This window comes from Sinohyriopsis cumingii, chromosome 5 (genome assembly GCF_028554795.1).
Source record: "Sinohyriopsis cumingii isolate HCF-2022 chromosome 5, ASM2855479v2, whole genome shotgun sequence".
NCBI lineage: Eukaryota > Metazoa > Mollusca > Bivalvia > Unionida > Unionidae > Sinohyriopsis > Sinohyriopsis cumingii.
This window is the reverse complement of record NC_142965.1, coordinates 127,492,175-127,515,378: the sequence shown is the minus strand read 5'-3', so window position 1 is coordinate 127,515,378 and position 23,204 is coordinate 127,492,175. Positions and strand designations below refer to the sequence as shown.

The window sequence follows — 23,204 nt, the reverse complement described above, 5'->3', positions numbered from 1 at the left end:
TCGGAAAATATACCGTTAATTGGTTACCATTTATTGGTTACCGTTTATTGGTTAACGATTGCGAAAGAATGATTAATATAAAAACCGGGTTTCTAACTTAAGAAAGATACAACTCGTCTCAGACTTTGAAGAGGTATTATATTATGCTAATTCATTCTGATATTACCCTAATTCAGTATGATATTACTCTAATTATGTCTGGTATTACCCTAATTCAATCTGGTATTACCCTAATTCAGTCTGGTATTACCCTAATTCCGTCTGGTATTACCCTAATTCGGTCTGGCATTTCCCTAATTCAGTCTGGTATTACCCTGATTCAGTCTTGTATTACCCTAATTCAGTCTTGCATTACCCTAATTCGGTCTGTCATTTCCCTAATTCAAGCTGGTATTACCCTAATTCAGTCTTGTATTACCCTAATTCGGTCTGTCATTTCCCTAATTCAAGCTGGTATTACCCTAATTCAGTCTGGTATTACCCTAATTCAGTCTGGTATTACGCTAATTCAGTCTGATATTACCCTAATTCCGTCTGGCATTTCCCTAATTCAGTCTGATATTACCCTAATTCAGTCTTGTATTGCCCTAATTCAGTCTGGTATTACTAATTAGGTCTGGCATTACCCTAATTCGGTCTGGCATTTCCCTAATTCAGTCTGGTATTACCCTAATTCGGTCTGGCATTACCCTAATTCAGTCTATTATTATGTCTGGTATTACCCTAATTCAATCTGGCATTACCCTAATTCAGTCTGGTATTACCCTAATTCAGTCTTGTATTGCCCTAATTCAGTCTGGTATTACTAATTATGTCTGGCATTACCCTAATTCGGTCTGACATTTCCCTAATTCAGTCTGGTATTACCCTAATTCGGTCTGGCATTACCCTAATTCAGTCTATTATTATGTCTGGTATTACCCTAATTCAATCTGGTATTACCCTAATTCAGTCTGGTATTACCCTAATTCAGTCTGGTATTTCCCTAATTCAGTCTGGTATTACCCTAATTCAGTCTTGTATTACCCTAATTCAGTCTTGTATTACCCTAATTCAGTCTTGTATTACCCTAATTCGGTCTGGCATTTCCCTAATTCAAGCTGGTATTACCCTAATTCAGTCCTGTATTACCCTAATTCGGTCTGTCATTTCCCTAATTCAAGCTGGTATTACCCTAATTCAGTCTTGTATTACCCTAATTCGGTCTGCCATTTCCCTAATTCAAGCTGGTATTACCCTAATTCAGTCTGGTATTACCCTAACTCAGTCTGGTATTACGCTAATTCAGTCTGATATTACCCTAATTCAGTCTCGTATTACCCTAATTCAGTCTGGTATTACTAATTAGGTCTGGCATTACCCTAATTCGGTCTGGCGTTTCCCTAATTCAGTCTTGTATTACCCTAATTCGGTCTGGCATTACCCTAATTCAGTCTAGTATTACTCTAATTCAGTCTGTTATTACCCTAATTCAGTCTGGTATTACCATAATTCAGTCTGATATAACCTTAATTCAGTCTGGTATTACCCGAAATCGGTCTCGGATTACCCTAATTCGTTCTGGCATTGCCCTAATTCATTCTGGTATTAGCCTAATTTGGTTTGGCATTACCCTTATGCAGTCTTGCATTACCTTATTTCAGTCTGGCATCGGTCTGACATTACCCTAATTTATTCTGGTATTAATACCCTAATTCAGTCTGGTATTACTCTAATTCAGTCTGATATTACCGTAATTTAGTCTGGTAATATCCTAAGTCTGGTATTACATTAATGCCCTTTTTGATCGTATTACATTAATGCCCTTTTTGATCGCATTTTAACCAAAGACAACAAAAATATATTTTGTTCTTAATGGAGTTCAGCAGTTGCTTCGAACACTTCGAACACTTCAAATATGTATAAAGATATAAAAGATATTTTCGAAACCGCTTCCTATCTTAGAATAATTGGTAATGCCAGCTACATAAGGGCTTTACGAAGGTTTCATCAAACCCATTAAGAATCAGAACTGTTAAGACATGAAGGAAACAAATGGAATGAATGAATTTTGTGTAAATAATGATATAAAAAATGAATATCATTTTGTCTTAATCTGTCCTCTTTACCTCTCACAGAGAAAATCTTTTAATTGCCATTACCATTGGCAGAAAGCACGTATGTACAAATTACTACAAATACTTAAAAATGAAGATTTAGAAACTGTAAAATAACTAGGTAGATATTTGGATAATGCATTCCATCTTAGATCATTAGCTCTCTCTCTCTCTCTCTCTCTCTCCGCTGATTTATGTGCTCACATGTTTCTTTAGCCGTTATTTATTCATTCATTTATGCAACAACGTATTGTATATGAACTTATGTATTGTATTGTCTATGTGCTTCTTTGCATAAGTCAAATCAAAGATGTTCTGGTTTATATATTACATGCATTAACACTAAACTAACAGCAACAACTACATCTACTGCTCCTCTTCCTCCTTCTCCTCCTCTTCCTCCTCCTCCTCCTCCTTCTACTACATTTTAATTCAGCAACTCCTGTGACAATGTTGTGCAAGAGTTGAGCTACATATAGGGACATTTACTTATATTTGTATTCCCCCTATGGTGATTAACATAATGGGACTTGTGAAGTTTGTAGAGACACATGTACTTCCGGGTGGGTTCAACTTCCACTACTACGATAAGAATTAGTCAGTTCTTCTTAAATCATCTCGGAATTGTTTCAGCATGACTATATATCTGTGTTTTCTGACCAAAATTGGAAACTAAATCAGTCCTAGACCTTAAAAAGCTGATGACACTGTCACTTAAAGAGTTAATGAACACATTATTTCAGTATAGAATTATATGCAAGTATCTGCACTGGATAGACTCATTTGCATGTTTTGGCGGACATTGTGAAGTAGTTAATATTTCTAACAATATCTGTTGAAAGTAGCATCTGGAATGTTTCAGGGCACAGTATTTAAAGCAATGGTTTCTCATTGCACATCCGTGATATCACGATTGTGTGTGTGTGTGTGTGTGTGTGTGTGTGTGTGTGTGTGTGTGTGTGATTTGGATTTTTAACGTAACTTTAATAATTTTTCACGATCAACAGGAGACGAAGATGGTACTAAATGACAATACTAATCTAAGACGCGAAAATGGAACAAGATAGTCTAACAAAATGACAAGAAAGAAATGCCGTAAAACCAGCATGTCATATTCATAAAAATATAGTTCTTTAGAAACTGTCATTCGAATACGATATTTACAAATCATAGTTACATGAGATCTGAAATTGAAACATAAAATACATGACATATGAAACAAAGCAAAATCGTTCTTGTACCGTTTGATATGACCACTTACACGAAGAAATTAAAAGATATCCAAATGTTTGCAGCCAGGTTTGCTACATCCATTTATGACTATATCCAAAGACGTATAACCTCGATATTGAAAAAGCCGTCTTGCAAACTAATAGGCCCCATACACAGCAAAAATTGATAGCTATTTGGCTACAAAAGGTTTAATAAATAAGTATAAAATACCCTGATACACTTTGGTCAAGCCATAAAGGTAGCAAAAACACACATCCACACTTTGATCAAACCAAACGGAACCAGTTAAACTCGGCATATGTATGTGTATATATATATATATATATATATATATATATATATATATATATATATATATATATATATATATATATATATTACCACAAATATTAGCCACAACTACTGATATCTCAGAAAACTAAACTGTCGCCATTTCAAAATTACTACGAACACATTCTTTATCTAAAATAAGTCAACGTTTTGTGAAGGTAGACGTAGCGCGGTGTAAAATCAACGTTGTGATGTTGCACCTAACTAATAATCAAGCTCATCATCGCCTATGTTAATTAACAACAGATTTTCTTGAATTTTGTTAAGGATTTGTATTCTATGTGAAAATGAGAAGTAAAACATCGGCAGTAACATATGACTCGAGAAATTCATGAATTAATTGTAGTAAAGAATTAGTGTCTAAAATGAAATAAATACAAGGACCGTGTATTAATACAGTGGCGGAACGAATTGAGGCTCTCGACGTTATCGATCACTGCCATCTCGACTCTATGTGAAAAAGCTTGCTAGTAGCTTCCCGTTTGTCGGTTGCTCTTCCCAGAGTATTCCTCCACCAAATATACTGGTACACTTATTCATATGTTTGCAAGCAGGACTGGGAATTTTAGAACCAAATCTTTCCAAATGTCGATTTCTAACTTGACAGGGCACTGTTTACTATGAAAAATTCTCGATTTTATATCGACACTGGAAAATATAGATACTTTTGAATAAGTGTTTAAAAAGAATTTAAGAATTCAAAACTCAGCGGAAATTAAATGATCTGAAATATCATCAGCTTCGTTCAAACTAAGCACTGGAAATCAAATGTGGAAACTCGCGTGAAAGCGGTGTTCTGGACAAGCGGGAATACGACTATTTGATTTCGAATAATTCAAGACCAAGATACTTTAATCTACTTCCGAAAATTCATAAAACTTGTGGAACACTTGACTAACTAAATGGAAATTCCGCAATATAGGCATTTGAACGTATTGCCGAATGGATACATTTTTTTTTAAAATCTTTTTGCTGCAGAAATTTTTTCATATGTTAAAGAAAAAAGTACAGTTGTGGAACAGACGTTCGCTACATCGTATGCAACACTTCAAAGCTGAATGGGAGATGGTGATATTTGCAACTACCCAACAGACAATGTTTTTCAATGCAAGGTTTACATTTCATTTTGATCCCCTCGAAAGAAGAACTGATTGAGTTTCAAAACATGATGAATAACCACCATCATCACTAATATTAAATATCGTTTTAATGAAGCAAAATTAAATCTAAAATAAATATAGATTGTGTTACTAAGCTGACATGGTGCAAAAATTTTGTAAGCTAATCCGTCTGTAGCACATTGTAGCACAATATCAAAGCTTAAATGGTTCAACATTTTGTTAACTAATCCGACTGAAGCACAATGTAACACAATATCAAACTGCTTTCTTTCGTGGTAATTGTGTCAAAAGTATTAGGATTAATGTATTGGCTAGGATCACTGGTGTTTGGTGACTTGTAATAATTAATCTGATCTTTATGGGGAATGAACTGAGTCTTACTTATGATTCGCTTGTTTAGAGTTGCGAACCAGAGAATAGTATCAAGTAATCCAATGCCATATAGGTAAAGTGACAAAAGGAGAAAAACCAGGGAAGATATTTTTTGGAAGTTGTAGTCCATTTGAAACAGGTGTAAATGAAATAATATTTTCAGAATAATTATTAATAATTATTAATAAAGGCAGACTATACAGATTATACAGAATTATTCCGACTTCGTTAGGAGTGGTACAGATTTTGGCGAGTGAAGTAGTAATCCTGAATGGCTAAGTTCAACAATGTGTTCTGAGACGGAATTCAGGGGTTTTAAAATAGTTTCCCTTGTTGAGCTTATCAGTCCAAGTTTTTCAACGAAACGGAAAGTTTGGCTCCGGGGAATAGCAAGTATTTCTCGTTGTTAAATTGTCTAAAGGACAAGAGGTTCTGGAACTTTTACAGACCCGTACCTAGAGAAGGACAGGGAATTCTCTGATGATAAACAATCGAGAGCTGAGATAAAGCACAAGGTTACTCTCAACTGCATATTAAGTGTTCATTGATGTCGGTTTGTAATTTTTGTTGAATTTATTCATTTTAAATTCATACTTCAGTTCTTCTTGAGTTAAGAAATAATAAGTGCATGTTAATGATTCATGTTTGTTAGAGTGTCATATAATACAGATTTCGTTATATGAACGAGTTCAGGCTTATAGGCTCGGTATGTAATAGGAATCATGTATTATACTATTTCATGTATTTCTTCTGACCTAAAATTGGGTGAATATGTGAAATATGTCTTAAATTATTTGTATCATTTATGCTAAGTATTGATTTTTCTATGTTGGAAAATCTGTGTCAATGAATCACTGATTAGGAACGTTGCATAGTTATGACAAGGAGTGAAGTTCGTTAATTGATTAAGTTGTGAATTCTCTTCAACCGAGTATTGGGTTAACTTGTGGCATAGTTCAGCTTGTAAACTTATAACCACATACTAATGTGATGGTTTATTTAAAGAGGTTTAATTATGCCATGTAATTCAGTTAAGAATTTATTAACCATTAACCAGATATCTGTTTATGAAAATATGTTGGTTTCTTTTAATTTTTTTTTATTTTTATTAAGTGCGAATAAAATCTGCTGGTTCTTATGAATTCGATAGACAATATCTGACGAAAAAAGAGTGGGAATATTCCTTGATCCCAGGAGAAGGAAAACTCTGACGTCTCTCGTTTGGGTGTTATCTTTTGTATAAAAGAAATAGCTCTACACACACCAGACTAGACAGTAAGAGCGCAGCCCCAAACAATAATTTGATAACCCGTTGCGGATAGAGAGAGAAGGAAAAGAAACACGGAAACACCGACTGATCGCCAACATTGATTTGGGAAATACCAGGAGCACTAGGTGATGCTGTCCTGCCGACAGTCTGAGTTCGACCTATCACTCTATCTTATTATTAAATTTGTTGCATCAGTAATAGAATGGCTAAATGAATTTCACATAATTTTGTAACTCTGTTTCTGTTACTGATAAAACCGTTTTTTTAAAGTCTTTACCACCAAGCACTCTGTGGCTTTGAGTAATCAAATGATGGGCCGTTTTTATTTTTTCTTAGTCTGCCTATGGCCGTGTTTGAACTATTATTATTATCTGATTTATAGTACAAACGATCCGTTTTTTTTTTATTTACAGTAGCCAGGTACGCACCAATATAAGGGTATAATTAAGCATCAAGTAACATGTGGCGGGGGTATTTCAAACCATGGATTGAATCTTGACATGACCCTTTTTGTCTTTCCTACTGTGTCTAGAGTTTTCAAACTTTCAAGACACTTTTTCAGCGACAAAGAAGTTGGCTTCTCTATGTCATTTTTGTTGTCACATTGCACACCAGCTTCATCTTAAAACATTCTGTCCAAACTACTTTTGTCAACCTCAATGGTTTCTGGGAGGCAGACACTGTGAAATATCCGTAAACTCCTCGTCGCTACGTAAGTTGCAGAACATCTCCATTAACCAGTGCGCCGACATCGGTGAATCATTCCAATGTATATACATTTCATAGCTTTTAAAATGTCTGTTCACATTTTATTTTTTACAAACAATAGTTTTAATATGTATAATTATGAACCAATCCTTTTTATAAATAGAAAATTATTGAATATTTCAAGATGTAAAAATATTACCATGCTGGGTTTGCTAAATGGAAATGGAAACACAGATGGATCTAATGCCAAATCAGACACATAAGATTAAACCTAATAAATGTTGTTATCGGAGTTAGAAGCAAAGTCCATCACAACTGACCGATATGTACATGTTTATGAAATGATTACTCTTCGAGGAGAATGTATGAGATTAAGTCTGCGGTGATAGAATATTAACACTCACTGCATACACGGTTATCAGTAACCGATAATAACATGAATACTGCGAAGGTAATAAATGTATAGAGTGTTATACATCTACCACCAATACCGAATTTAGGAGCTGGGTGATTTGTAGAGATGACGACCAAGCTCTTTAGTTCTTTATTTGTCTGTTTAGGTAAGAATCAGTGCCTTTCCTAATTGCTAAAAATATATTTGTCCTTATATACATATTCATGAAATTTTTGTTGGCATTGTTTGCGCATGTCATGTAATTAATGTATTATTTTTTATATTGGCTGTATAGGTGAACAGTGTCTAAACTAAAAACTTTATTTACGACTTCAACCTATGCTTCATAAAGGACAAACTATTCGGTGTACATGCGTCTTATTATTCATGATGTTTTATAACTCTTAAGTGCTTTAAAAATAATGATTTTTTTTTACCAGGTATAATTTTGGTTGTTCAAAAATGTCATCGAAATATTAAAGACCCCGTTCACTGCATACAAAATTTTTGTTTATAATTGTGAAATCAGCCTGTCAGCAGCTCTTAACAGATAACCGGCTAGTAAAAGACGATTGATTCATATTGGCCTGTTACACATGCTGAGAGAGAGAGAGAGAGAGAGAGAGAGAGAGAGAACGGGGTGGGGTGGGGTGGTGTAGTATACACTGTCTATTGAAGTTGTACAAACATAACGGGGGTATTATACACTGTCTATTGAAGTTGTTCAAACATAGCTGGGGGTAGTATGCACTGTCTATTGAAGTTGTACAAGCACAACTGGGGTTAGTATGCAATGTATACTGAAGTTGTACAAAGATAGTTGTGGGTAGTATACACTGTCTATTGAAGTTGTACAAACAGCTGGCGGGTAATATACACTGTCTATTGCAGTTGTACAAGCATAGCTGGGGGGATTATACATTGTCTATTGAAATTGTTCAAACATAGCTGGGGGGTAGTATACACTGTCTATTGAAGTTGTACAAGCATAGCTGGGGGTAATATACAATGTTTATTGAAATTGTACATGCATAGTTGGGGGGGGGGGTAGTATACACTGTCTATTGAAGCTGTAAAACCATAGCTGGGGGTAGTACACACTGTCTATTGAAGTTGTACAAACATAGCTGGGGATAGTATACACTGTATATTGAAGTTTTACAAGCATATATAGTGGGTATTATACACTGTCATTTGAAGTTGTACAAGCATAGCTGTGGGGTAGTATACACTCTCTATTGAAGTTGTACAAACAAAGCTGGGGGTAGTATACAGTGTCTATTGAAGCTGCACAAACATAGCTGGGGGGGGGGTAGTGTACACTGTCTATTCTAGTATGAGGTATGAATAAACATATACAATATATTTCTGTAACTATCTAGAATGACTGTAAAAAATGATATGTCAAGAAATTTATCGTAATGTTATTAAAATGATTGAATAGAAGGTACATGCAGGGGCGGATTAAGGCTCACTGATGCCCTAAGCACTGACAAATCTTCGTGTCCCCCTCCTTTCCACGTACACCTGTGAAGATAACCCTAGGGTGCACCATGATCAAGAAACAGAACATTATGATCAATTTGCACTATTTTTATCATTTATTTTACAAATCTTCATTCGTTTTTTTCTTTTCACCCTTTTTTAAACTTTGTGGTGCCCCCTTTGGCCCTGGTGCCCTAAGCACGTGCTTAGTCTGCTTAATGGGTAATACGCCCTTGGGTACGTGGATTGTTTTTTCTAAAATATACTCGGGATAACCCGTTGGTATGAATTGTCAATATGCAGGTCGGAATGGAATAACCCGTTAGTTCCATGGAATCATCATTCAGTGGTCGAAATTACTTCATTTCATCTGATTCGGTAAAATCTTCTTTCTTGTGGGCGCTGTGGTTAGCCAAATGGTATATGGCGCTCGCCTTTATAGATTTTCGACATCTCATATGTGTCTGCGTGGGTTGAATTTTGGCAAGGCGAACGTGGGAAGACGAGAAAGCTTGCCAATAGCTTCCTGTGGGTAGGTGGTTCTTTCTGGCATTTCTCCCGGTTCCTACTCCACCAGATACGCTGACCACCATCTGCAACCCATCATCTGGTGAAAACTGGCATTAAATCCAAACAACAACTTACTTACTGTATCTGTACCTTGATATATGCCGTAATTTCAAAGCTGGTGTTTTGCAACAGTTGACTTTAGACCCATTCACGAGAGCAAAACACTCGGAAGTACTTATGTGTCTCAAAGCAGTCTTAATGTTATGAGAAGGTTTTTCACATAATTTGTTATGAAACTACTTTGGACCCCAGTTCTTGTTAAAACAATGTTTTGATTCATATGTGCCTGTCACATATGCTTAGAGAGAGAGAGAGAGAGAGACAGAGACAGACAGACAGACAGAGAGAGACCCTTTTCGGAGGTATCACACATAGCAGTTTAGGTATTGTCTACATTATTGGAGACATAGATATATGTACGGGATTACTGTGAGAAAGTTCAACTCTCGTCAAGTCTTCGAAACAGAACTTTATTGAAATTATTGATATAAGAAATCACATTCTATATTTATATAGAAATACATCTACATAAAAGTTAAATTTTAGATATATAAATGACATAAAGAAATGATCATATTCTTCGAAGTTTACCATTTTCATATAAATCTGGAAATGTATATCTACTAAATATCACATAAGTCAACGGCTGCTTAAAATTCAATAGTTGGGACAGACATTAAACTCATTTGAAGCAATTGTAAGTATTAAATGCTTGACTTAAAACACCTAAATATTATGTTATATGGCTGAAAAATTTTATTATTTCTAAATTAAGTATTACTACTCATAAAAATGTAGCGAAATAGTTTTTACAATAAATCGAAAGCACAATTAGAGATAAATATAATAATTTCCAACAAATGAACACACACACACACAAACACACGCACAGATACACACATACACACACACACACACACATATATATATATATATATATATATATATATATATATATATATATATATATATGTGTGTGTGTGTGTGTGTGTATATATATACATATACACACACAAACACACACACACACACACACACACATATATATATATATATATATATATATATATATATATATATATATATATATATATATATATATATATATATATATATATATATATATATATAATTTCTGTCGACATCTATGAAGAACGCATTAACTTGGGGCCAGAGAACAATTAATTAGATTTATCGGGACAGGCCTTGTTAAATCGCTATAATGCAATGATTGCTGATGTCTGTGTCGGGAGAGGAAGTGATTCTTAATTAAGCCTTCGTTTATTTAACCGTGAGACAGACTAGAGGATGGGAGGTAACTTCGATATTATATCGAAACTGTCAGAAATTGAAATTCTGCAGACCAGTTATTAGGAAAAGTAAAAGTAAAGTTGACCGCAATTTAGGGGTCTAGTTATAAAAGGCGGTAAATATATTTCATCCTAATTGGTTACGCTAAATAAGGGAGATGGGTGTTTCCACAACTAAATTTCCTAACTGTAAATAGTCCCCCCCCCCCGAAAAATCTAGTCAGTCTGCAATTTTCTTGAAAGAGAGAAAATATAAAGTACTCTGAGAGTAAATTTGGAGGAAATTCTCGTGTAAAACATTTATCAAAGGGGTCGGATATCTGGGAAGTTAACGGACAAAATTATGACGGTATAAGCGAACAAAGCTTGAAGCACTAGATGAAATAGCTCCACTGACGTATTAACTGACGTATCCACGTACCTACTGATACAAGTATTTACGTATCTACATGCCTACGTACCCACCTACCCACACATAAATTTGAGGGCCAGAAAGAGGCGAGACAGAAGGGATGTTGAAGGAGAAAGACAAAAGAGCGGAAGGACCGAGAAGAACAACCACCACAGTGACCTTGGAGTGAACCGGAATGCACAAGTTATGAAGTTGTACAAGGCAATGACTTCGATTGTTCACTCAATTATGTGATGAACCAATTCTATCATTTAAACAGATCAACTATTTATATACGTATATTTGTGTTTTAAATTCGGTGAAATGTTTATTTCAGAAAGAAGTGTATCTTCCTAATGTAATGTCTTATTACAGTTGTTTATGTAATTAATACATGTACATGGCTCGAGTCATTCTGTTCTATATATCTGGTCAGATCTCTGTTTATTCTACCTATAAGTCTACTCCATCCGGGCAATAACACCGAGGGCGATCATCTCCTAGATAACGAGAACCGAATAAAGCGGACTCCTTGTAAGATGGTACAATCCGCCAATAAACCCACCCCCACAAGGTGGGAATACACACACACACACACACACACACACACACACACACACACACACACACACATATATATATAAAGAAAAGTATATAAAAGAAAAGAATGCAAAATGTTTCGAACTAGAATGAAAACGTTACCAAATAACATCCAACCTAACGTATTGAAACATTCAAATCGTTGCATTTCTACCGTTCAGAAAATCTTACAAATACAGATCGTCGAAACATAGTGGCCATCCATTCTGTACGTAAGCAATATGCTTGCAAAGCTTGACCCCATCCGCACTCTCTGTACGCATGCGTACATTTTTCACCCCACCCCCCTCTCCAACCTGCGTATGTACGCTTGATGCTCCCTTCCTCCGGATTATATAGAACGGCCTATATTTAATCCACGTAGAAACGATCAAGGATTAATAATACTAACGTGTTTAATAAGACAGATAGTCCACCGACGTTGAATGTCTGACTGCATCGAAGGTGTTGTTGGAGTTGTGTGGTTTAACGGCATTTTTCAGCACACGATAGGCAATACATGGCGGCCAGTATTAATGGTGGAGGAAGAACCCGGGAAAACCCCAGAAAGAACCACCGACCAACGAGAAGCTACTTGCAAGCTTTCTCGCATACAAACACTGGCCGAATCCGAGACTCGAACCCACACAGAAAGAGGTGAGATGGCAATGACCTGTAACGGAGAGCGCTTTAGACCACTCGGTCACTCGGGGCTTTAGACTACTCGGTCACTCGGGGCTTTAGACCACTTAACCACTCGGGGCCCCTGCATCAAAGGAATGAGCTGCATAACTTTAAAACGTTTGTCTAGGGTCCGCTAAAATTCCAAAGCCGACTGAACCCAGTCGAACAGTTTACGTAGCAGACAAATTATTATCGAGGTCCCCCCCCCCTCCGCCGTTTCCTATACGTAAGTGCATTATCAATATACACCCCCCCCACACACACACACACACATGTGCAAACGTATGCTTTTGGGTTAACTCCCCCCTCCACGCGTACGTACAAAATGGACAACCCTTATCTGTAAGAAAGGTAAATCATCATCTGGAAGTAATATAAAGCTGCAACGCTAAGTACAAAAACGTTTATCTCTTTGGGGCTACGCTCATCTTATAATCGCATGACTCTGTACTTTTTTAGTTTCTGTCTGATTTCAGAGTTCACAACCTTTCTGATACCAATTCTCAGGGTTTTAGAAAGGAATGTGCTGAATAAGTAATCCCTGTATAAATGTTACTAAATACTTAATTTGCTGACTTAAAATATGGGACGAAATGTATCATACGCTTATCCAGTACAATGGATTTAGCAATTTGTACATAACAACACAACTTTTTTAAACAATAAATATGTAAATTACATGAATAAAATATTTGCTTCGGAAAATTCAACCATGATATAAATATTCCCCATTTACACTAATATAAATCTTTCATTTTAATTAATTAATGTATTATTTATGATTTCGTCAAGAAAAAAAAAATGCGTTTTCGTTACAGTGATGGTGTGGAGTGTCTCTGCAACATGCAATGGAACCGAAAATCTCAGTACGTGTTTGACGAACCTTTCTACGGTCTTGGATCACAACCTCAACAGTCTGTATCGACTAAAGCAGATGTGTATGTAAGTTTGTTTAACCGTTTCTTTCCATTAAGTTTGCTTTTAAGCGTTCTCTGCAATTTAATTCAATTGGATTCTTAATTCTCATTAGCTTGTGGAGTACATGTAACACATGTGCTTCTTCAAAGTAATAAAATAAATAAAAATTATGTTCACTTTCTGAGAGTCGTCATCAAACGAGAATATTAGGGAGTGGATATAAAACAGTATCAGAGATAAGATATCGTTTTAAACATTTTTCAAGTAAACAACTTGAATATGAAAGGTCTTCTCCTTGTCACGAAAAACACATAGCACACACAAGTCGCATATTTACAAGAAAATCCTAGATATTTGCTGAAAATATGAAAGTGAGACTTCAACTTGTATAAACTGTGCATGAAATTAAGTCATCAACTGGTATAAACTGTGCATGAAAATAAGTCATCAACTGGTCTAAACTGTGCATGAAAGCAAGTTTTCAATTGATATAAACTGTGCATGAAAGTAAGTCATCAACTGGTATAAACTGTGCATGAAAGTAAGTCACGAACTGATATGAACTGTGCATGAAAGTAAGTTTTCAACTGGTATAAACTGTGCATGAAAGTTAGTATTCAAGTGACCATCAACTGGTATAAGCTGTGCATGAATATAAGTCATCAACTGCTATAAACTGTGCATGAAAGTAAGTCATCAACTGGTATAAACTGTGCATGAAAGTAAGTCATCGACTGATATGAACTGGGCATGAAAGTAAGTTTTCAACTGGTATAAACTGTGCATGAAAGTAAGTCATCAACTGGTATAAACTGTGCATGAAAGTAAGTCATCAACTGGTATAAACTGTGCAGGAATGTAAGTTTTCAACTGGTACAAACTGTGCATGAAAGTAAGTCTTCAACTGGCATAAACTGTGCATGAAAGTAAGTCTTCAACTGGTATAAACTGTGCATGAAAGTAAGTCATCAACTGATATGAACTGGGCATGAAAGAAAGTTTTCAACTGGTATAAACTGTGCATGAAAGTAAGTCATCAACTGGTATAAACTGTGCATGAAAGCAAGTTTTCAATTGATATAAACTGTGCATGAAAGTAAGTCATCAACTGGTATAAACTGTGCATGAAAGTAAGTCACGAACTGATATGAACTGTGCATGAAAGTAAGTTTTCAACTGGTATAAACTGTGCATGAAAGTTAGTATTCAAGTGACCATCAACTGGTATAAGCTGTGCATGAATATAAGTCATCAACTGCTATAAACTGTGCATGAAAGTAAGTCATCAACTGGTATAAACTGTGCATGAAAGTAAGTCATCAACTGATATGAACTGGGCATGAAAGTAAGTTTTCAACTGGTATAAACTGTGCATGAAAGTAAGTCATCAACTGGTATAAACTGTGCATGAAAGTAAGTCATCAACTGGTATAAACTGTGCAGGAATGTAAGTTTTCAACTGGTACAAACTGTGCATGAAAGTAAGTCTTCAACTGGCATAAACTGTGCATGAAAGTAAGTCTTCAACTGGTATAAACTGTGCATGAAAGTAAGTCATCAACTGATATGAACTGGGCATGAAAGAAAGTTTTCAACTGGTATAAACTGTGCATGAAAGTAAGTCATCAACTGGTATAAACTGTGCATGAAAGCAAGTTTTCAATTGATATAAACTGTGCATGAAAGTAAGTCATCAACTGGTATAAACTGTGCATGAAAGTAAGTCACGAACTGATATGAACTGTGCATGAAAGTAAGTTTTCAACTGGTATAAACTGTGCATGAAAGTTAGTATTCAAGTGACCATCAACTGGTATAAGCTGTGCATGAATATAAGTCATCAACTGCTATAAACTGTGCATGAAAGTAAGTCATCAACTGGTATAAACTGTGCATGAAAGTAAGTCATCAACTGATATGAACTGGGCATGAAAGTAAGTTTTCAACTGGTATAAACTGTGCATGAAAGTAAGTCATCAACTCGTATAAACTGTGCATGAAAGTAAGTCATCAACTGGTATAAACTGTGCAGGAATGTAAGTTTTCAACTGGTACAAACTGTGCATGAAAGTAAGTCTTCAACTGGCATAAACTGTGCATGAAAGTAAGTCTTCAACTGGTATAAACTGTGCATGAAAGTAAGTCATCAACTGATATGAACTGGGCATGAAAGTAAGTTTTCAACTGGTATAAACTGTGCATGAAAGTAAGTCATCAACTGGTATAAACTGTGCATGAAAGTAAGTCATCAACTGATATGAACTGGGCATGAAAGTAAGTTTTCAACTGGTATAAACTGTGCATGAAAGTAATTCATCAACTGGTATAAACTGTGCATGAAAGTAAGTCATCAACTGGTATAAACTGTGCAAGAATGTAAGTTTTCAACTGGTACAAACTGTGCATGAAAGTAAGTCTTCAACTGGTATAAACTGTGCATGAATTTAAGTTTTCAACTAGTATAAACTGTGCATGAATGTACGTCTTCAACTGGTATAAACTGTGCATGAAAGTAAGCCGTCAACTGCCATGAACTGTGCATGAAAGTAAGTTTTCAACTGGTATAAACTGTGCGTAAATGTAAGTCTTCAACTGGAATAAACTGTGCATGAAAAAGAAAATTAAAGACCTTTAATTGCAATTCATTATTTATAAAATAAGATGAAGGGTTGAAGGTAGAGTGTCAGCTAGCTGTCATTTTCTTAATTTGTCCGGAAGAAAATGTCTTAAAGGAACTTTTCGTTTGCGCCATGAATGAATAGACCGTGTGAATGGAGATAAATGCCACAGTGTTATTTCGAAACGACTTAATTGTTTCAATGATATGGTCGATTAATTTCAAACATTCTCGTTGATAGTCTGTACTCCGGATGTAGCCATGCTGGGCATACTTTTGACATCACTTAGTAGCACCCTGCCTATCAGCATTATATTTGTCCACCGATTGGCCACTGCCAAAAGGTTCATTTTCAGGCTGATACAAGACACACAAAACGAGTTAAACTACAGAGTAAATAATGAAGATGAATTGAAATTATGGATATACATCAATGAACCACTTTATAAGGCTCGCGTTTGTGCAAACTAATCCCAGAATCCACGACTTTCAATACGACATTAAAACCAAACATTATTCGTCGCCTAAACTCAAAATGTTATGAGGATTCTTCATGATACAACTGAAACGTTCATTTTCCGTAACAATTCAAAGTATATCTATATTCATTCCAATATATATAATTACTATCAAATTATCGAGTCACTTTCAACTGATTGTAATCTTATAGCAGAACCGGAATGGACCAAACATTGTCATACAGTATGGACAATTACTGGTTTCACCGATAAATAGCTTAAGAATATCTCATCCAATGTGTGAGAAGAAATCGTCGATTGTTGAAAATCAATGAGAGAAAAAAAAAAACTTACAAAAGCAAAATAATTATTGTTGTAAATGATAAACTCGAGGTAAAGACTATTGTTTCTACACGGTTTACTTTCAGTTAAATCCATTCGTTACAAGCAGTTTGTTTTACTGAAAGGCCACCCTTAAGACAGCATTTGATCCGTCCAAAGTCAAAATATATTCCTCAAAACAAAGCGTACAATCATATTCGTATTTGAACGGGAATCTCGAGTTGATATACCATTCTGATGTTATGTATTGATCACACAACCATCATCGCTTGCGAAGGGTCCGATACGAGAACCCTATCTACACCTTGGCGTATCGAGCAGATATATATATGCATGGGTCTGTTACTTTCACTGGATTTTAAGTCAACTGCCTTCACTATTTCCAGTCGATGAACAATGCACTGCTGTTACACGCTAATGGTTAGTTGGCATTACATACTAAGGGTGGGAACTAATGAAATCCAATAGATGTCGCTAGGACAAAGCATTAAAATCTGTTCGGTTTATATTATGGGAACCTTGGTTAGCGAAGATATCATCCAATAAGTATGTTTGCTTCGTGTGATGCAGTGCTGTCCAACCCGATGTTCGCGGGCTAATTTTAAATGGCCCGCCAGAGTTCGAGCAGCTATATAGTCGTTGCTTTTCAGTTTTCTGCTGCGGCCCTCGGCTTCAAGAAAAACATTTTTCAATATCCCATGGTTTCAAAAAGGTTGGATAGCACTGGTTTGATGTATGCTTCAATCTTTAGACATTTTGGATTTTTCGATGTTGAGGCGTACGAGTCGCGTTATGTTACAGTGCAACAACAGTCGTTAACAACCAGGACTCAGCATGTAATAAAGTTGTATTCTTTTATCCTTGATAATAGTATCTACTGTTAATGAACCCCGTAAGACGCACACATTCCCGCGCGCGCGCAAACGGCAGCTATTTGTTTCACGTATCAGTTATGCGAACTGCAATGTCATAGTTACCAAGATAACCTTGACATTTTAGCGTATGTGGCATCCTTTTCCTTGACACCATTTGATAATTAACACATTCCCTCTCGTCACCGAAACCCGAACACGTGCCGTACCTTTGAACCGGCAACCAGCAATATCGCTGTCAAAAGTGTGAGCACCACGTGATGTACAGGCACACTCGACCTTTTATCGGATAATCATGTCAGTGTATTATTGTACATATTTACCACTTATTTACAAGTGGTGTGTGAGTGTGTGTGTGTGTGATTTGGATTTTTAACGTAGTTTTAAGAATTTTTCAGTCATATTGCTACGATGTCTTAAGCGTGACAGTTTATGATCTGGATTAAGTCACAGCATATATGGTACTCTGCCTAGTTATATGGCTTGGCTGCAGTGGATTCGCTTGTCAACCCCACCCAATCCCAACCCTCCTCCCTCTCCGCTCAGGTGGCCTAGTGGTTAGAGCGTCCGTCTCGGATGTGGGAGGTCGTGGGTTCGATCCCCGGCTGAGTCCTACCAAAGACTTATAAATAAATGGTACTAACAGCTGCCTCGCTTGGCGGTCAACATTAAGAGTTTATTGTTAGGACTGGTCGGCCTGGTGTCAGGAAAATGTAACTGAGTAGGACATCATGCTACATGTCTGCGGCATGATGCCCCAGTGCTAGACATCACTATAAACCGCCACACTGCAGACATCGTAGCGATATGACTGAAAAATAGTTAAATGCTACGCTACAAAAAAATTCCTCTCTCTCTCTCTCTCTCTCTCTCTCGATCGATCGATCGATTGATCGATAGTAGATGTCGAAAGTTCCTAAAATTAGTAAGATGCATGGATCTTTCATTGGCATGCTTACTAAAATGACAGTAAAACATGTTTAAAATAAGCGTGCCAACGCCATAATAAATTCGAACAATTTTTTTCCTCATATTATTGTTCATGAATTGAATACATGCAATATATTGTTTCTAAGTCACACGTTGGTTTATATCAAACTTTTACGTTTTGAAATCACAGGCAAGAAAACAGGAGAAACACAGTGTGCGTCATCGAAGGATTGCAGAATTGTCCTAAGCACCTTAACGAAACAGATCAAGTATTTCTACGAGAGATTACTGTGGACGATGTGAACAGAGCATGTGCTATTTGGGACGGTAATAGCAATAGAGAACGGTAGTTTAAATAAATATTATATTATGTCTATAAAAAAAAAATCTTTGTAAGTTATGAGTGTAAACAAGGACATTCTCGGTTTGTTTATTGTGCATGCATGCATGTACGTATGTATGTTGCCTATATTTCGATTTAAAGTAAGGTCTGGTATTTTGCGCCCAACCCCCACCTCCACAGCCAAATTTTGTATCATTGGATAATATTTGTGTCAGTTAGCACTCCAGTTTTGTAACTTTCGAACTACTTAGGAATCCGGCGCCAATCAAAACAGAGGTCGCTGGATATATATATATATATATATATATATATATATATATATATATATATATATATATATATATATATATATATATATATATGACGTTTGGTTCAGGAATTGATGCGGACGTCAGGTCGTCAATAGAGAGGGTGTACGTCTCTAAGATGGCAAGTGTCTGTGTCCAGATGGGGCCTAAACATCTCGAGTTAGACGGAAGGCGTAATGTTTGTAGGTACGTTTGATCATTTTCTTTCTACTTGATTATACATATATATCTTTAGATTACGAATTTATCCTTCATTGGTCTTTATGGATCAAAAGAAAAAAATTTAAATAGCGGCGATCTGTCAAAATCTAACAAATATTCCACATATCATTCATATATGATCTGTCAGCTTCAAATGGTTTAACAATATATATCTATATATATTAACTAGCTACCTGAATCAAAGGAACCGTTGCGCTCTTGAAAATCTCCAAAGGGATTCTCCTCAGTATGTTGAGACCTATAAATCCATGGAAGCGGCCGCCATGCTGTTTACCCAATGTGTAGACCACACCCAGTACAGCATTTCAGAAGGTAACTGATTTCTGATTTTGCCAGAGATAAAACATTGCAGGTCATAACTAACGTGTTTTGATGCCGTGGAAGCCAAATTAGTTGGAGATAACCAACAGTTATTGTTAGACGACCACCCTCTTCCTCATTTGTCCGGACAGCGTGTTAAACCCTGAATCGCAAAGATGCGAAGTGGGTTGGGGTTACTTTTTCTTACTTTATCATTATATTCCTTATAGAGCTAAAACATAAATGAACACTGCAACAGTAGGAGAAGGAATGAAAGAAAAGAGAAAGAAAAATAACTTACTCGCCTTTGAAATTATTATATTTAGTTTTAACACGGAGCAGAGATGGCGCTAAATGTGTTCGACACGAATGTTTAGTTCGCCATGCCTGTTATAGAAGATTTATACCATCTGGAGTTAATTACTAACTTGTGTTTCAGCCTATTTGAACATTATTCTTATTCTTATTATTATTATTATTATTAGTAGTAGTAGTAGTAGTAGTAGTATCAGAACATAATCGATTCAACATAACAAATTTCTATTTTCGGTTTACATATGATATTGTCTCCATTTTGACCGCTTCGAAAATATAACAAGAGAAGTTTCTCAACTAGATAAATAACTATGAATTTACGTTAGATCTAAAAATGAATAAAGAGAGTGTTAGCACCATTGAGTTGCCTCTTCCTATCTATCTGCTTATCTATAAATATTTTAGCTTCTGTCCATGTTTGAAAGTTCTAAACAGAATCTTTAAATATAATTTGAGTTCAGTGCCAGTCTTGTTTATAAAAAGACTATGATTTCCCTTTGGATTGCTTCATATTATTACCACATAGGTCAAGTGAGATTGTACATAAACATGATTTGATAAAGAAATAATTCATTCCTGTTACAGACCAGTCTGTGTGAATCCATTTGTGATCAGGTTTAGAGCTGTGCTATTGATATCAGATATGATTGGAGTTTTGACTGGAATTACTAAAGTGCTCATTGACGTTTTGATTAATGCATTACTCTGGATTATTGTCAACTCATTCACACACATTCTGGTTTGCTTATTTGTGTTATATCAGGACATTCAAGATTGTTGGAATTCATTCTGAACATTCTCTATTTTGGACTTATGGTTATGACATTTAAGGTTATTTGGAATATAATTCATGATCTTGTATGTGTATTTTTAATCGCACTCTCTCTCTCTCTCTCTCTCTCTCTCTCTCTCTCTCTCTCTCATATATATATATATATATATATATATATATATATATATATATATATATATATATATATATATATATTCTTATGTTTATTATTTTTAAAGGATACAAATGATGAGGCGATTATAGGAATTGCCTGTCGGCTGATCGGAATTATCCTACATTGGTCGGAATTATCCCCAATTGATATGATTGGATAAAATCTTGTTTTCTGAAGCTGTTCTTGTCTTGGACCGACACTTGCACCCTATTCTTAAAGCTGGTATTATAACGGTTTACTTTCGGCCGCTGACTAACTCTCGAATATGTTTGCCGGACGGTGTGTGTCCAAAAGCAGTCGGAATATGACCCATTTATATAAATCTATTAATTGTACTTAATTTTTGTATTATGTATAGTTTTGTCAAGTAATATGCGTTCTCGTTACAGTGAAGATTGGAAGTGTTAATGCAGCATGCACTGTAACAGAAAATCTCAATACTTGTTTGACAAGCATATCATCCCTCTTGGAACACAACCGCAACAGTGTGCATCGTCTAAAGAGGCTGTGTAGGTACGTTTGTTAAATTGTTTCTGACTTTTTATTACGAATTCATCTTTAATTTTTGTTTGCAATTTATTTCAGTTAGATTCTTAATTCTCACTACCACGCCTTTGCCTGTGGAATACCTTTAACAAAAGTGCTTGTTGAAGGTAATAAAATAAAAAAAAACAAATAAGTGCTGTCTCGGAGAGTCTACGAATCTACATCAACAGAGCTGGATATACAGCACTATTAAAGACACAGTTGCTTCCACACCTACCATCTTACCATGCAAAACAAATTGGTATAAAACATTATGGCATTGTTTTTAGCCAAGCTGACAGGACGTGACAATTAAAATGTGATCCTTGGATCATCAGTGGAATATCAGAATAAGACATTTTAAGCGTTACAAACAAGCGGATGGATAGACCGTGGTAATAAAATATTAAGATGTCTTGTTAATATCACATTCAGTCATCGTGGAACAAAACAAAGCTTAATGGAGATAATAGGCCTGAAAAGCGGTGTATGCTCAGTGCGAACCCTATGCGACAAAGCAGTTACAAAATTTTGTTTGTTTTTTGTGCGTTTAACGCTGTTTTTCATGGCACATCTTGGCCAGCATACCTATTAGAGGAAGAACCTCGGATAATTCCTGGAAGAACTACCGCCTTCGGGAAGTTAATGCCAAGCTTTCTAATTAGACTGAGATGAGACTCGAACACATGATGACATAAGTGAGATGTCAGAGATTTGCAGAGGCAGGCACCTCTGACCACTTCTCCACCAGGTGCCCCAGTTACAGAATAACTTACATCTTTGCCTTATTGGTCAAAAAATTATATATATATATATATATATATATATATATATATATATATATATATATATATATATATATATATATATATATATATATATATATATGTGTGTGTGTGTGTGTGTGTGTGTGTGTGTGTGTAACAAAATAAGCACCTGCAAATTATTTCCTAATAAGATTGTTTATAAACTTAATGCATGGAATATTTTTTTTAAAAATGACACGTTGGCTTGTATCTAACCTTTACGTTTTTAAATCACAGGCATGCAAATCAGAGACACATAGTGTGCGCCATTGAAGGATTGCAGAAATGCCCCAATCACCTAAATGAAAGTGGTGAAGGGTTTCTCACATTTCTACGAGAGATCACCGTGAAAGACCTGAAAAAAGCATGCGCTATTTGGGATGGTAATACTATTTTACGACTTTAAGTCTCAAAATATGTAAGAAAAAAGTTAAAGTTACATTTTAAGTAAAATCAACAAGTGATTTTATTTATATAAAACACAAAGTGAAAAATCAAGTGATGTGAATATATTTTGTTCTCACCTTTGGCGCGTAATTTTAGATTAAATATGAGCTACAAATAGGTACTGACAATGTTTAAAATGTATGGTAATAATGAACCGGTTTATAAATTTGGACTAATTTCCCATTGATTGGTTAAGTAGATGTGGTTCTTTTGCGAGTTGGTCACGTAGGAAGTATTGCGACTAAAGAGTTGTTGTACAGTCATAGTGTGTTTATGACGAGAGAGGTTTGATCAAATAATTTACTCTTATT

General features: G+C 35.6%; 1 protein-coding gene across 3 annotated transcripts in view; it reads left to right on the top strand.

Moving 5' to 3' along the window:
• The first annotated feature begins 7,530 nt into the window (after positions 1 to 7,530).
• LOC149800161 (uncharacterized) overlaps positions 7,531 to 23,204 on the top strand; it is an 84,080-nt gene continuing 68,406 nt past the window's right edge. For 2 of the 3 annotated variants that reach the window (XM_089959760.1, XM_089959759.1), the window contains exons 1-7: positions 7,531 to 7,690; positions 13,362 to 13,485; positions 18,871 to 19,007; positions 19,400 to 19,517; positions 19,723 to 19,865; positions 21,505 to 21,628; positions 22,684 to 22,829. In XM_089959760.1, coding sequence (XP_089815886.1) covers positions 7,651 to 7,690; positions 13,362 to 13,485; positions 18,871 to 19,007; positions 19,400 to 19,517; positions 19,723 to 19,865; positions 21,505 to 21,628; positions 22,684 to 22,829 — 832 coding nt within the window. In that variant the 5' untranslated portion in view covers positions 7,531 to 7,650. Of the gene's footprint in view, positions 7,691 to 11,735; positions 11,855 to 13,361; positions 13,486 to 18,870; positions 19,008 to 19,399; positions 19,518 to 19,722; positions 19,866 to 21,504; positions 21,629 to 22,683; positions 22,830 to 23,204 lie in introns of those variants that run through there. The other variant, XM_089959762.1, reaches the window with a different exon arrangement.